The 16,556-nt window shown below is 41.8% G+C and overlaps 1 protein-coding gene across 19 annotated transcripts in view; it reads right to left on the minus strand.

Moving 5' to 3' along the window:
* Positions 1-16,556, minus strand: part of mpdz (multiple PDZ domain crumbs cell polarity complex component) — a 368,137-nt gene that overhangs the window by 101,134 nt on the left and 250,447 nt on the right. For 12 of the 19 annotated variants that reach the window (XM_087996853.1, XM_087996857.1, XM_087996823.1 and 9 more), the window contains one exon: positions 16,402-16,473. The exons of the other annotated variants lie outside the window; for them this stretch is intronic. In XM_087996853.1, coding sequence (XP_087852979.1) covers positions 16,402-16,473 — 72 coding nt within the window. The remainder of the gene's footprint in view (positions 1-16,401; positions 16,474-16,556) is intronic. 19 annotated transcript variants of the gene reach the window in all.

A 16,556-nucleotide genomic window follows, 5' to 3' on the forward strand; every position in this document is an offset into this window, starting at 1 on the left:
CCTCGCATTTATCTAAATCAAACTCCATCTGCCGCTCAGTGCATTGGCCTGTCTGATCAAGATCCCATTACACCATCAATTTTGGTGTCATCTGCAAACTTACTAACTATACCTCCAATGTTCACATCCAAATCATTTATATAAATGACAAAAAGTAGTGATTCTTGTGGCACTCCACTGGTCACAGGTCTCCCGTCTGAAAAACAACCCTCTACCACCACCCTCTGTGTTCTATCTTCCCTATATTACATGAAATCTAACCTTGCTAACCAGTCTCCCATGGGGATCCTTGTTGAATGTCTTACTGAAGTCCATATATATCACGTCCACCTATCTGCTCTCATCAATCCTCTTTGTTACTTCTTCAAAAAACTCAATCAAGTTCAAGACACGATTTCCCATGCCCAAAACCATGCTGCCTATCCCTAATCAGCCTTTGCCTTTCCAAATACATGTAAATCCTGACCCTCAGATTTCCTTCCAACAGCTTGCCCACCACCTTCCACCTCATCAACCTCTGCATATATCACACCATCCTCCGCCATTTCCACCACATAAAAACCGACCCCACCAGAGACCTATTTCCCTCCCCACCCCTATCCACTTTCCGTAAAGACCGCTCCCTCTGCAACTACCTGGTCAGGTCCACGCCCCTGAACCCACCCTCCCTTCCTAGCACCTTCCCGTGCCACTGCAGGAATTACAAAACCTGCACCTACACCTACACCCTCACCTTTATCCAAAGCTTCAAAGTTTCACCTGCACGTCCACATGTCATTTATTGTATCTGTTACTCCCAATGTGGTCTTCTCTACATTGGACAGACTAGACGCCTATTCGCAGAATGCTTCAGAGAACATCTCCGGGACACCCGCACCAATCAACCAAACCGCCCCATGGCTGAACATTTCAACTCCCCCTCCCACTCTGCCGAGGACATGTAGGTCCTGGGCCTCCTCCATCACCACTCTCTTACCACCTGACGCCTGGAGGAAGAACGCCTCATCTTCCACCTCAGGACCCTTCAATCCCACGGCATCAATGTGAACTTCACCAGTTTCCTCATTTCGCCTCCCCCCACCTTACACCAGTTCCAACCTTCCAGCTCAGCACAGTCCTCATGACCTGTCCCATCTGTCAATCTTCCTTCCCTTCCCACCTATCCACTCCACCCTCCTGTCCGACCTATCACCATTACCTCCATTACCTATTGCACTCTCAGGTACCTCCTCCACCCAGCCCCAAGCCCCTCCCATTTATATCTCCACCCCTGAGGCTCCCAGCCTCATTCCTGATGAAGGACTTTTGCCTGAAATATCGACTTTCCTGCTCCTCGGAAGCTGCCTGACCGGCTGTGCTTTTCCAGCACCACTCTGATCTCCAGCATCTGCAGTACTCACTTCCATCACCGATGTCAGGCTCACCGGTCTATAGTTCCCTGGCTTGTCCCTACCACTTTCTTAAATACTCAAGGTTTAAATAGTTAAGTTTTGCCCTTCTAAACTCAAGTCTCGGCCCAATCTAATCAACCTTAATTCACAAGACAAAGCCTTCATGCCAGAAATCAGTCTAGTGAACCTACTTTGAACAGTTTTCAATGCAATTAAATCCCTCTTTAAGTAAGGAGCTTAAATCTGTACATTGTCCCTACAATGCACTCCCTAATTTTGTATTCCTATCCTTTGTGATCAAGATCAACATTCCATCTGTCATCTTAACTCCTGCACATTAACTTGTAACTTACATACAGAGCATTCAAATAATGTATCCTTTCGTCTCCATTTAGGTAATACATTGTTTTTGTTTTACTTGCTACTTAACTATTTAAACCTTTGTAGACATTTGTATTCACCTCACAACTTGTTTTTCCATCTACCTTTGCATCTGCAGAAAATTTGTCTACAATACAATTAGCTCCTTCATATAAGTCATTGATATAGATCACAAATAACTGCATCTGAATACTTTTCTACTTCCACAATGCTGGTCAATTGCATGGTCATTTACTGTTTGAGGACAATTATATCAATGTATTAGAAATACACTTCACAGATCAGCTAGCATTACATTGATGTGTCAAATTGGCAAAAAAAAAATTGAATTCAGCTGTGAAAATTTCACAACTCCAGGATCCTCTGTGCTGCCACAAACCAGTTGGTTTCCAAAGCCTAAATGATTCAAAATTGCAGGTGTCTAAAAAGTCCAGCCTTAAAATTCAGCTAGCAAAATTTCAGTGTTGTATGCAAGCCTGTTACTTGCATCATTATCTTACATCGCTGAAATTTGCTGAAAATGGGAATGGTGGAATAAGATTCCAACGCTATTTTGAAATCAACCATTTCACTGCTGCGACAGTGTCTGGCCCCCCACAAATAAAGCTGAAAATGTGTTGCTGGAAAAGCGCAGCAGGTCAGGCAGCATCCAAAGAGCAGGAGAATCGACGTTTCGGGCATGAACTCTTCTTCAGGAATGAGGAAAGTGTGCCAAGCAGGCTAAGATAAAAGGTAGGGAGTAGGGACTTGGGGAAGGGGCGTTGGAAATGCGATAGGTGGAAGGAGGTAAAAGTGAGGGTGATAGGCCAGAGTGGGGGTGGGGGCGGAGAGGTCAGGAAGATGCTTGCAGGTTAGGAAGGTGGTGCTGACCTCTCCGCCCCCACCCCCACTCCGGCCTATCACCCTCACCTTTACCTCCTTCCACCTATCGCATTTCCAACGCCCCTCCCCCAAGTCCCTCCTCCGTACCTTTTATCTTAGCCTGCTGGACACACTTTCCTCATTCCTGGAGAAGGGCTTATGCCTGAAACGTCGATTCTCCTGCTCTTTGAATGCTGCCTGACCTGCTGCGCTTTTCCAGCAACACATTTTCAGCTCTGATCTCCAGCATCAGCAGTCCTCACTTTCCCCCAAGAATAAACCTGAAGTCATCCTGTCTTGAGAAGCAGACTTCTTAATAGATCAGGCACTATATTTATGTCTCATGAAAGAAAACTTCATGAACTTCAGAAAACTTTTCTGGACAAAATCTTCAACTTAAGCATTTTTACAACTCCTGTTCATTCGTTAAATATCAAGAATAAAATATTTTATACAGGTGTGTACCTTAGGATTTAAAAGTAATCACAGCAGAAAAGCAGTAGAGAGCCAGAAGAGTTTACCAAAATGAACATCTAGATAAAGAAGTTGAAAATAAATTTAAAAAAAAACTTGAACTGGAGAGATTAGAGGTATGGGACGGTAAGCATTATAAAGCTTTTTATAAAAAGATGAAATGTGTTAGCATAAAGGAAAGAGCCAACTGACGAGCAGCTGATGAGCGATATTTGTTAACTTTATTGCTGATAAGTTTGATTAGATTAGATTACTTACAGTGTGGAAACAGGCCCTTCGGCCCAACAAGTCCACACCGACCCGCCGAAGCGCAACCCACCCATACCCCGACATGTACCCCTTTTTGCCTAGCACTACGGGCAATTTAGCACAGCCAATTCACCTGCCCTGCACATCTTTGGACTGTGGGAGGAAACCGGAGCACCCGGAGGAAACCCACGCAGACACGGGGAGAATGTGCAAACTCCACACAGTCAGTCGCCTGAGTCGGGAATTGAACCCGGGTCTCTGGCTCTGTGAGGCAGCAGTGCTAACCACTGTGCCACCGTGCCGCCCATGTTTGATTATGTTTAAACAGAAAAATCATTTTTGACCACAGGTTCATCACGTAGTAATCAACATGTTATATCCTCAAAGTCCTGTGGGAAAAGGACATGGTTGATCATTCCAGTGGTTCCCTAGGCAAACTGTCAAATTAATCTGGTAGAATGATTCACTACCAAAACTTTCAAAAAAGCTGCAATATGTGGCTTGGCAGATGCTGAAATAAGCCATTCCCATCAGATCCTTCCTACACGCTTGGCTTCTCATCACTCCTAGAGGTGGTAGGGAAGAGACTGTTATTCACCTCTTAGTGGAATGTGTCTTTACAAAGAAGCTCTGGACTTAGATGCAGCAGTTTTTTTTAAGGTTCATTCTGAGCGGCTTCGCAATGCAGGACACTGTGTTCCAAGGGCTGTTCCCAGGGACACACAGACAAAAAAAACTTCTCTTATTCATTCACAAGATGTAGGTGTCGCTGGCTACAACAGCATTTTATCAAGGGCCGAAGGGCCTGTACTGCGCTGTAATGTTCTATGTTCATTTACTGCCCATCTCCAATTGCAATTAAAGGTCAACCATATTACAGAGAGTTAAGGCCAGCAGTTATCTTCTCTAAAAGGGCAATAATTAGTGAACCAGATTTTTTTTTGCAACAACTGGCAATGATTTCATGGTCATTGTTTGCCTTCAAATCCAGTTTTTCAAGAAAATTTACATTTATAGGTGGAATTCAAATTCAGGTCTTCAGAACATTACCTTGGTCTCCAGATTAATAGTCTAGCCGTAATACCATGAAGTCCATCATCTCCCTGCATCTGGATGGCTATCAATTCAATGAAAGACAACTTTTGTTTGCCCAAAGCTTGGTTTTCCAGTGCAAGGAGTTATCCTTGACTGAGTGCTACAGACTGGCTCATTCATGGGTTCATGTCTATGTGCTGAAGCTCTCATGAAGGAAGCTTGAGGTAGCTGCCACAGAGATGCAATGGGGAAAGGTTGCTGCCCTTTGACTTTCAGCCACGGTACACCAAGGCAATGGAAACTGTACAGCCCCCTCAGACTATATATCTTATAAGAAATGAATATTGTGAATAAAGAGTATTGGATACAGTATTGAAGTAGCCCAGAAATGGAATGGAATGAGAAAAAAATATAGCTATTAAACTTTGTATTTTCATCGTGGAATATTTTGGCCTTGGAATGTACATCTGGATAGGGAATGGAAAATTTTAATATTAAGACTAATGCTGCAGAAGGAAAAAGTTGCAATGTTCAATTTACAATAACTTGCAATGCACTTTTACAAGTGTCTTTAGTAACATTTTTGGGAAAACAAAGTCTACAGGTTAAAAGACTAATAAGCTAGGTTATTAATCTTCCAAATTGAGGCATGGAAGGACACCACAGACCCAATTCCCATCCTGCACCATGTACAAATGACAGCTTGAAATAGTTGCCACAATCACGTGTAGAAAATGCTGTCAGTGAGAGAAGTTTGAGCTTCATACTTTAGAGACTGAGCAGTAGCTGCAGTTATTGCAGAGTTTGCAAAGCTGACCATTATGCTGTTTCTGAAGGTGATCACCTCACATGTTAAGAATGTGCTGTCAGGGACAGAATGGGTGATCACAAGAGGAATCAAGCAGATAGTACGGGAGACAACTGATTGCATCTCCCTTTTGTGATGATGCTGTGGTTTTAAGGGGTCAGTTTTTTCCTGGTTTCTTTGAGAGAGAGATTGGAAGACTGGTGACAAGCAGAATATGAAAAGATAAACAACTGTTCATTCCTCCTCGATTACAGAACTGCATGTGATTCAACTGACTTTCTGATTTTGCCTTTTGCCAAGGATCTGTTTATGGGAGGTTACTATATTGGAACTGTTAATTAGTAATAATTACTATAGCTATTATTTTGTTAAGTGTTCCAATAGTTAAATTGTTCCACATTCCTCTTTCTTTTGTTGTATTTTAACTATAGTACTTGAATAAATTGTGTTTTGCTGAACGTTGAGTAGTTTGACCAATCCAATTGCATCTGGGAATACAGCACCTCATATTTATCTTTAGATTAAGAAAAAGTCAGTCAGTGTCAAGGCCACCTTCCTAATATATTTTGAGGGGGTCTGGTCCCTAATTAATTATGGGCTCATCAAGATCAAAATCTAAGTCCAGATTGGATCAAAGGCAGCGAGTTGTAAGTGTTACTGTCTTTTATTTCAGGTGTTGAATTTATTTAGTTTAAACAGCATGTGCCTTGTGTGATAATGGGTCTTTCAGTCACTTAGTGCTTCCTGTGGATGAAAGAAGTCAACTTGAGGGTGTTAGAAAAAGTGAGCAAGGCAAAGCTTTCTGAATTGGCAAACAAGCTGAAATTGCGTGTGTCTGTGAGAAACGGGGAGATAATTGTGGTAATCGCACAACATTTACAATTGTCAGGAATGCCACTGGAATCTTTGGAAATGGTTAAAATTCAATTGAAATGAAACAGTTCGAATTATGATTAAAACTAGAACATAAAGGAAAGGAAAGGATAGCGTGAGCACAAGAAAAAGAGAAAGATCTTTTGAACTTCAGAGACTGGAACTGAAAATTCAAAGTTCACTTAAAATAATGAAGGTAGATGGCAGGAGGATACGGATGACAAGCAACCCCATCAGAGCTAGAGGCTTGGGGACCTGTTTAAGTACGTCCAAGTATTGTCTAACTTCAATGAGAAAGATGTAGAAGCCATTTTCATTTCATTTGAAAAATGGCTAAACAAATGAAATGGCCAGTTACCATGTAAGGATTAGCGAGTTTTGAGAAGATTTGTAGTTCAGGTTGAAGTTCTGGATTTAGGTTTGCTCACTGAGCTGGAAGGTTTATTTCCAGATGTTTCGTCACCCTACAAGGTAACATTTTCAGTGGGCCTCTACCACCCCTTGAGAAAAATAACAGGAAGTAACTTCACCACAGGAAATGACATCACCAACCCAAAGAAACCCAAACATATAAATAGAAAGCAGGAACCATCAGCAGTGCTTGCCTGAGGCCCATTCTTTTCAGTTTAATAACAACCTTCCTATAACAAGGTGACCAAAACTGAACACAATATTCCCAAGTGCAGCTTCACCAATGTCCTGTATAACTGCAACATAACTTCCCAACTTCTATCCTTCAACGCTCTGACTGATGAAGACGAGTGTGCCAAAAGTCTTGTTCACTGCTCTGTCTACCTATGACCCCACTTTCAGAGAACTATGACCCTAAACTCCAAGATCCCTCTGTTCCATTGCACTCCTTTAGGCCCGACCACTCACCATGAAACTCCTATCTTCATTTGACTTTTCAAAGTGCAAAACCTCACACTTATTTGTATTAAACTCCATTTGCTATTTCTCAGCCCACTTCCACACCTGATTAAGGTCCTGCTGCAATTTTGACGACCTTCCTCACTGTCCACGATACTGCCTATTTTAGTGTCATCAGTAAATTTACTAATCATGCCTTGTATATTCTCATCCAAATCATTGACATAGATAACAAACAGTAATGGACCCAGCACTGACCCGAGGCACTCCGTGTCATCATAGGTGTCCAGTCTGACAAGCATCGTTCCACTTTTACCCTGTGCTTCCTACCATCAAGCCAATTTTGTATCCAATTTGCCAGCTTCCCCTGGATTCCATGCAATCTAACCTTCCAGAGCGGCCAACCACATGGAACCTTAACAAAGGACTCACTAAAATCTAGATACACCAAGTCTACCGCCCTGTCCTCATCAAACTTCCCAGTCAATTAGAGTCATAGAGATGTACAGCACAGAAACAGACCCTTCAGTCCAACTCATCCATGCCGACCAGATATCCGAACCTAACCTAGTCTCATTTGCAAGTTACTAGATATGGATCCCTCTAAACCCTTCCTGTTCCTGTACCCATCCAGATGCCTTTTAAATGATGTAATTATACCAGCCTCCACCACTTCCTCTAGCAGCTCATTCCATACATGCACCACATTTTGCGTTTAAAAAGTTGCTCCTTAGGTCCATTTTAAATTTTTCCCCTCTCACCATATACCTATGCTCTCTACGGCTGGACTCTCCCACCCCAGGGAAAATATCTCGTCTATTTATCATATCCGTCCTCCTCATGATTTTATACATTTTTATAAAGGTCTCCCCTCAGCCTTCGATGGTCCAGGGAAAAGGGCCACAGCATATTCTGTCTCGCCCTGTAGCTCAAATCCTCCACACCTAGCAACATACCTGTAAATCTCAGCAAAAAACTCTAAGAAAATGGTGAAGCATGACCTCCCACTCTCATAGCCATGCTAACTACTCCTAATCAAACTGTGTCTTTCCAAAGGCATGTATATCTCTCAAAATCTTCTCAAGCAACTTACCCATCACATATGTTAGGCTTACTGGTCGAGAGTTCTCAGCCTTTCTTTGCAGCCCTTCTTGAATAATGGCACATTTGCTATCCTCCAGTCTTCTGGGACTTCACCCGTAACTAACAATGATGCAAAAATATCAGCCAGGGCCTCGACAATTTCTTCTCTAGCCTCTTGCACTGCTCTTGGATATATCTTGTCAGGATCAGATTTATTCACCATCATGCATTCTAATACATCCAACACTCTCTCTGCTGTGATATGGTCTGTCCCCCACATATCACCACTAACTTCCCCAAGTTCCCAAACCTTCATGTCTCTCTCTATTAGATGAAAAATATTCATTGAGAACATCGCCCATCTCTTGCAATTCTACACATAGATGACCACATTGGGCTTTCAGGGGCCTAATTCTCTCTCCAGTTATACTTTTTCCTTTCATATACTTAAAGAACCTCTTTGGATTCACCTTAATCATTGTTGCCAAGACTCTCGTGACCACTTTTCACCCTCCTGATTTCCTTCTTCAGTAAACTCCTGTATTCCCTGTATACCTCCAAGGATTCCCTTGATCCCAAATGCTTGGATCTGAGCCAAGCCTCCCTTTTTTTTCTGGTTAAAGCCTCAATATCTCTTGTCATCCAGGGAAAAGAGAAATAAAAAAGCTCACTGCAGTAAAGTAGGCCACATGAAGTCACAGGGAACATAGAACATTATAGTCCAGTACAGGCCCATTGGGCCGTGATGTTGCACTGAACTGTGAAACCAATCTGAAGCCCATCTAACCTACACAATTCCACTCTCATCCATATGACTATCCAATGACCTGTTAAATGCTCTTAAAGTGGCGAGTCTATGATTGTTGCAGGCAGTACGTTGCACACCCCTAATACTCTCTAAGAAACTACCCTCTGACATCTGTCCTCTATCTATCACACCTCAATTTAAAGCTATGTCCCCTCATGCTAGCCATCCCAGGAAAAAGTATTCATTTAGCGCTTCCCCTACCTCCTCTGACTCCATGCATAACTTTCCACTATTATCCTTGATTGGCTCTGGTCATTCTTTTATTCCTGATATACCTATAGAAAGCCTTAGGGTTTTCCTTGATCCTATTCACAACGACTTCTCATTTCCCCTTCTGGCTTTTCTTAGCTCTCTCTTTAGGTCTTTCCTGGTGAACTTGTAACTCTCAAGCACCCTAACTGAGCAATCTCATCTCATCTCATCCTAACATAAGCCTTCTTCTTCCTCTTGACAAGGGATTCAATTTGCTGAGTAAACCACGGCTCCCACGCTCGACAAATTCCTCCCCATCTGACAGGTCAACACTATTCAAGGACACGCAGTAGCTGCTTCTTGAATAAGCTCCACATTTCAATTGTGCCCATCGCCTGCAGTTTCCTTCCCCATCCTGTACATCATAAATTATGCCTAATTGCATCATAATTGCCTTTCCCCCAGCTGTAACTTGTCCTGGGGTTTATACCTATCCCTTTTGATTGCTAAAGTAAACCGAAGTGTGGTCACAATCACCAAAGTGCTCACTTCCCTCCAAATCTAACACCTGACCAGGTTCTTTACCCAGTACCAAATCTGATGTGGCCTCGCCCCTCCATGACCTGTCTTAATACTGTGCCAGTATCCGAGATTTAGAGAAAGCACAGGGAAGACGGATGTGGGAAAATAGAATAAGCCAGTGAGTTTTGTCACAGTGGCAAAGGAAAGTACATTGGAAGATAGTAAGCTGCACTGGAATGTACAACCTGGTCAGGGGTTGGTGGAAAAGGAAATGCTAGATCCCTCTAAATAATTTACTTGTCATGGTAAGGTTCACTCACATATGCCAAGAGATGCAGGTAAGGAAATTAAAAATTTTGACAGATACAGGAGCATGTCAATCTTTGATGGTGAGAGATAAGGAGATACGTAATTCAAAAGGGTGTTGCCAGAAAAAGTGGTAATGTGTGGAATTCATGGTGAGAAGAGCTGTGTTCCCTTATATAAAGGGTGGTCGAGAGTCCAATGAACAGTGCTGGTAGGAGAAATGGAGAAATTCTCAGTTCCAGGAATACAATTTATCCTTGGTAATGATGTCGCTGGATCACAGGTGGGAGTGATGCCTGCTATGATGGAAAAGCCAGTAGAAAATCAGGTAACTGTGGAGTTACAGGAAGTATATCCTGGGATTCGTGTGACTGTATGGTAACAAGGTCACAAAGCCACAGGTCAAGGCAGGAGGAGAAATCAAAGAATAAAGAGAAGTTCACTTGTCAGAGACTATGTGTGATCAAATGGTTGAGAAAAAAAAAGGTATTGCTATCTAGGCCAGCACTTATTGCCCATCCCTAATCATCCAGAGGGCAGCTATGAATCAACCACATTGCTGTGGGTCTGGTGTCACATGTAGGCCAGACCAGGTAAGCATGGCAGTTTCCTTCCCTAAAATAACATTAGTGAACCAGATTGGTTCATGGTCATGGTAATTCCAGATTTTTATTGAATTCATATTCCACCCTCTGCTGTGGTGGGGGTTGAAACAAAGTCTCCAGGACATTATCTGGATCACTGGATTAACAGTACAGCGATAATACCACTAGGCCATTGCCTCCCGCTAATTAATATTTCAAATTCAGTCTATTTAATTTAGTTTTTGGGCATAAGGTGAAACGGCCACTGAAATTAATTAAAGAGAAATTGGTGATTCAGAGTTCAGAGACCACATTTGGATTATGTGTCAAATTTAGGGTGAATTGTTTAGATAACATTTAAAAGTAGCATAGTATGTGATGAAACAAAAAGCTGAGAAGAAATCACAATTTTGCTAGTGGAGATAAAGTTACTTCTGGTGTTAGGTGAACCTTTAAAATGAAGGTTTATTGGACCATATCAAGTCAAAAGGAGATTGAGTGAGGCGATTTCTTTGATAAAAACACCAGATAAAAGGGAAACTCACACAGTGTGTAACATGAATATGCTCTAAAGATATTTTGATAGGGAAAGAAAGCAAAAGGAGGATGTGTTACTAGTTACAACACGAAGTGAAGATACAAATTCAGAGGATTTTTAATTGACAATGCCGCTAATTAAATTGGACAATGAGAAAGTTATCAAAAATTGGAATAAATTGCTGTTGAAGGGTTATGTCCAAAATATCAACTCTCTTGCCCCTCAGATGCTGCCTGACCTGCTGCTTTTTCTAGCACTACACTTTATCGACTATAAATTGCTGAGTTGCCTTCCAGAGGAAATCAAAATTATCTGAGACTTATTATAATCAAATGGAATAAATTTAGGAAATACTAATCTAATTATGCATGATATAGATGTAGGGAATGCTGTTTCAATTGAATAACCTTCTCATAGACTTAAATCTTCTAAAATTGGCACAGGTTCAAAAAGAGATTTATTATGTTGTCTTAGAGCATGCATTCAAAATGAGTTGCGGCAAAGTGAGTGAGCTCACCCATAGTAATGGTGCCAAAACCAGATGGTACCCAATGATTAAGAATGGACTGTCACAAAGTCAACGCAGTTACAAAGTCTGATTCATATCCTATTCCACATTTGAAAGTTTGAGTTGAAAAGATGGGACAAGGAACTTCTATTTCTGAGGGGGACTTACTCAGAGGTTACTGACAGGTATCTTTATCTGAAAAAACAAAGACAATTTTGGTTATTGTGACACCGACTAAACTGTACCAGTTTAAGATCAGAGTGGTGCTGGAAAAGCACAGCAGGTCAGGCAGCATCCAAGGAGCAGGAAAATCGACGTTTTGGGCAAAAGCACTTCATCAGGAAGGGCTTTTGCCTGAAATGTCGATTTTCCTGTTCCTTGGATGCTGCCTGACCTGCTGTGCTTTTCTAGCACTACTCTGATCTAAACTCTGTTTCCAGCATCTGCAGTCCTCACTTTTGCCCTGTACCAGTTTAAGGTTATGCAATTTGGTATGAAAAATGCAGCAGTCACATTTCAACAACAAACCAATAAAGTCATTTTTGGATTATCCAATTGTGTGGTGTACATCAACAACATGGTGATCTTCAGTTACACAGAGAAGGAACATTTGCAGCATTTATTGGAATTGTTAGATCGACTTCAGGAGGCAGGCTTGGTGATAACGCTGGCTAAGAGTGAGTTTGCAAAAGCCCAAGTCACATTCCTGGGCCATGTCACTGGTCATGGACACATGGCTCCACAGGACATGGAATCAAAGGTTATTGGGGAGTTTCTCATACCATTGACAAAGACACCTGTACTACGATTCCTGGGTTTGAGTAAAATTTTTACTGGAAGCTCATATCAAATTTTAGCAGTTTGGTTGCTCCACAGACTGAATTATTGAAGAAACGCAAAAAGTTTCAGTGGATGGCATAATGACAGGAGACATTCGACAGCCTGAAAGCAACACTTACCACTGCCTCAGTATCGGCCACAACTATGAAAGGCCACTTAAAGAGGTTAGGACATGAGTGACGTGTTTCGGTGCTCTACTCTTGGAAGGTGAAGAGGAGAAGATAGAGTGGGTATTTTTCTAGAAAACTAAAGAAACACCAATGGAAATATTCCACGATTGAGAAGGAAACCTTGAAATTGGTGTTGGCGTTACAACATTTATATTGTTAAAAATTACACAACACCAGGTTATAGTCCAACAGTTTACAGAGGATGAGGGCATAGAAGGATGGGTTAGTAAAATTGCAGATGACACTCAGGTCGGTGTAGTTGTGGATAATGTTGAAGGATGTTGCAAGTTGCAGAGGGACATAGATAAGCTTCAGAGCTGGGCTGAAAGGTGGCAAATGGAATTTAATACAGAAAAATGTGAGGTGGTTCACTTTGGATGGAGCAACAGGAATGCAGAGTACTGGGCTAATGGTAAGATTCTTGGTAGTGTAGATGAGCAGTGGGATCTCAGTGTCCAGGTACATAAATCCTTGAAAGTTTGCACAAAAAGTTGATAGGGTTGTTAAGAAGGCATATGGCGTGTTAGCTTTTATTGGTAAAGGGATTGAGTTTTGGAGCCATGATGTCATGCTGCAGCTGTACAAAACTCTGGTGCAGCTGCACTTGGAATATTACATACAGTTCTGGTCATTACATTATAGGAAGGATGTGGAAGCTTTAGAAAGAGTGCAGAGGAGAATTATGATGTCGCCTGGTATGGAGGGAAGATCTTATGAGAAAAGGCTGAGGGACTTGAGGCTGTTTTTGTTAGAGAGAAGGTTGAGAGGTGACTTAATTCAGATGTACAAGATAATCAGAGAGTTAGATAGGGTGGACAGTGACACAAGGTAGCTTTAAATCGAGGAGTGATAGCTGTAGGACAGATGTTAGAGGCAATTTCTTTACTCAGAGTAGTAGGGGCCTGGACCGCACTGCCTGCAACAGTAGTAGACTCGCCAACTTTTAAGGGCATTTAAATGGTTATTCAATAAACATATGGATGAAAATGGAATAGTGTAGGATAGATGGGGTTCAGATTGATTCCACAGGTCAGCACAACATTGAGGGTTGAAGGGCCTGTACTATGCTGCAATGTTCTATGTTTTATGACAGAATCCATTTGGTTAGGGTGAATAAAACATTACAAGTGCTATTACACCAAGATGTAGACCAGCAACCAGAGAAAGATATAAAGGCATAAATTTGGATAGAAATGACATTAAAGTGCAGGATTACAAGTGACAACGAAGGAATTCAATCATGTTGATATAGGTAGGGATAACACTGTGTGAATAGCAGAGAGGAAAAATTACTGAATTTAAAGAGAAGTTTCTTGATCAGTATGTTTCTGACCCAATAGGTGACATTGCTGGATCTGTCTAGGTGACATCCTCAGTGCTTGGGAGCCTCCTGTGAAGCGCTTCTGTGGTGTTTCCTCATCCATTCATCCACAAACTCCATCAACAAACACATCGACCTGGACCCAATATACCGGCCACTACAGCGGACAGCTGAAACTGACAACCGGAAGCGGCAGGGACAGGCCACTATAAATGCCAGAGGAAACACCACAGAAGCGCTTCACAGGAGGCTCCCAAGCACTGAGGATGTCACCTAGACAGGGGACGAAACGTTTGCAACAAAAATTTCCAGCTCGGCGAACAGAACCACAACAACGAGCACCCGAGCTACAAATCTTCACCCAAACTTTGAATTGCTGGATCTGGACTGGGGAATAATGCGACTCTGTGGAGAATGGGGATTTTAATACCATTAGGTTAAGGTTCACTCTGGAAAAAGGAGATGGGGCACTTCAGAAGGAAAATAGTTAATTGGATGAGGGCAATCAGTTCCCACGCAAACTGAAATCAAATTTAGACAGACAAAATTGCATTCAAACAGAGGGCTGTCTTTGAAGAGATGACTGATATATTGTCCAGGTATTTTTTAATGAGGGAGAAAGGCAGGACAAAGAAAGCTGGAACACCACAAATGAAAAATAGTGAGTGGAATTAATTTTCATTGGGCAGCAGAGAGAGGGCCCAGAATATGCTGCTGCCAAGACTACTTTCCAACATGGTTCTGACATGCTCAGATTTTGAAAGCAAGGTTGAGAAGTTGGAAATTATCTAACAATGTCAGATCTGCAGTTTTGATGGAAGTGAACTAATTGTCAGCTCATTAAGAGACAGCTTGCAATTTTTGAATAGTGTCTCAGGAATCAAAAAGAGTCATCAGATTTCAACAGAAGCACAGTTTTACAGCTGAGAATCAGTTAGGGATGCCGATGTAAGTTAGAACACTGTATAAAAGGAAGAAAGCTCAAGGATCATTGCTTTATTTCCCAACAAAGGCCAATAAATTGGCAATGCCATCCAAGCAAATGGGGATGGGTCACTCTGACTCAGAAACAAATAGAGATGAGCAGCAGCCACAATAACAGATGTAGATGCTTTGATATGAGAGTTGCAATGTGTGGAATGAGGTGGGGTGAGAGACAAAGGAGGTAATACATTCACAGCATATTATACTAATAATGAAATTTCTGAGAAATGTGCTCGAAGAAATATCACAGCATCTTTGTGGAAGGGATCTGCCAATCAGTGTTTGACATGTGTCCCCTCATTGAGGACCAGCTCAGGCTCAACAGGTCTTATAAGCAAATTCTGCCTATAAACAGAAAAGCCACCTCTTTGCTTCTGAGCTGTTCCGAGGATCAGTTGTGATGATGGATGGCACTTCTCAAGCTGTTACCCATGACTACATAAGGATGTGCTAGTCAAGAGGACTGTCTTTTGTGTAGAATCCTAAACAGATAACGCAATGCAGGGACAGATTACAGTGTGCTTCACCTCTATCAGAGGATTTCCTCAGGTGCAGGGTGTCATCAACAATACCTACATGATGTTTATTCAGCAGCTTGGGGAAATTCTTCAATAGGAAAGGATTTCACTGCCTGAATGTTTCACTGGTTTGTGGCAAAAAGTATTTCATCTATATGTGTGCATGGCATCCAGACAGCTTCCAGGAGTCCTTTGTCCTTAAGTAATCCTTCATCCGCTGAACCTAATGGATTGCAAGGCAAGAAATATCCCTTGACACCAAAGTAAGGCCCTGCAAAAGGAGTCACAAGGTCCATAGAATGAGTGTGATTTGATCACCAGGTCACCTTCAAGCAGGCTACTGAACCTTGGAAGATGCAGTACCATTACCTTGACAGTTCAGGAAATACCCTCCAATACATTCCCTGAATAGGATCTCACACAGTGGTTGCCTGCTATGCTCTCCAGGAAATGGCCTTCTGAAAAAATATATGGACCTTGTAAAGGCAGCAGCAACACATTTTCTTGGAGGAGGCAGTGCAGGGTAGGAGTCATGTTTACAAGACTTTAGAATCACCGAATTCCTACAGTGCAGAAAGAGGCCACTCAGTCTACTGAGTTTTCACCAACCTTCCAAAGAGTACCCCATCCAGAGCATGCAACTCCCTTCCATCCTCATCCCCTTATCCCCACAGGGTTTTTAAAATCGTGGCTAACCCACCTAAGCTGTCAACTGTAGTGCCTCTGCTGGCACAACTTCAGCAACATGGAACAGATCAATCAGATCCTGAACTTGTCCTCCATACAATGTACATCTCAGCTACTCACATCTCAGCAAAGTTATTAAACTAGTGGCAAAATGTTACAATAAACTGAAAATTTATCATTGCCGACTATCAATTTCAACATAATAGAAATAAAGTGCAGCTAGCTTTTCAATACATTATCACAAAATACTCATTTATCTTTTAATTAATTAATTTCCATCTAAAGCAGAACAGACTTGATCATTTTAATTCAATTTTCCACATCACCCTTAAGAATCACAGTCACATATAAATTACACAATTACTTCTGATCTGTAAACTCAGTGTGATGAGACAAACCTTAAATGGATTGATTGCAAATGGGTTAGTTGGGAAAGGGCGCAGAAAAGTCCTAGCTCGAGATGCAGAAACCTATGGTAACAAAACAAACAGATGGTTGAAATAAGACAAATAATCTCATCTTCAGATGTTACTGGTGATTTCTGAAAATGAAT

The sequence above is a fragment of the Chiloscyllium plagiosum genome, unplaced genomic scaffold, assembly GCF_037043375.1.
Source record: "Chiloscyllium plagiosum isolate Xiang-an unplaced genomic scaffold, Cpla_swu_hap1 HiC_scaffold_2, whole genome shotgun sequence".
Taxonomy (NCBI): domain Eukaryota; kingdom Metazoa; phylum Chordata; class Chondrichthyes; order Orectolobiformes; family Hemiscylliidae; genus Chiloscyllium; species Chiloscyllium plagiosum.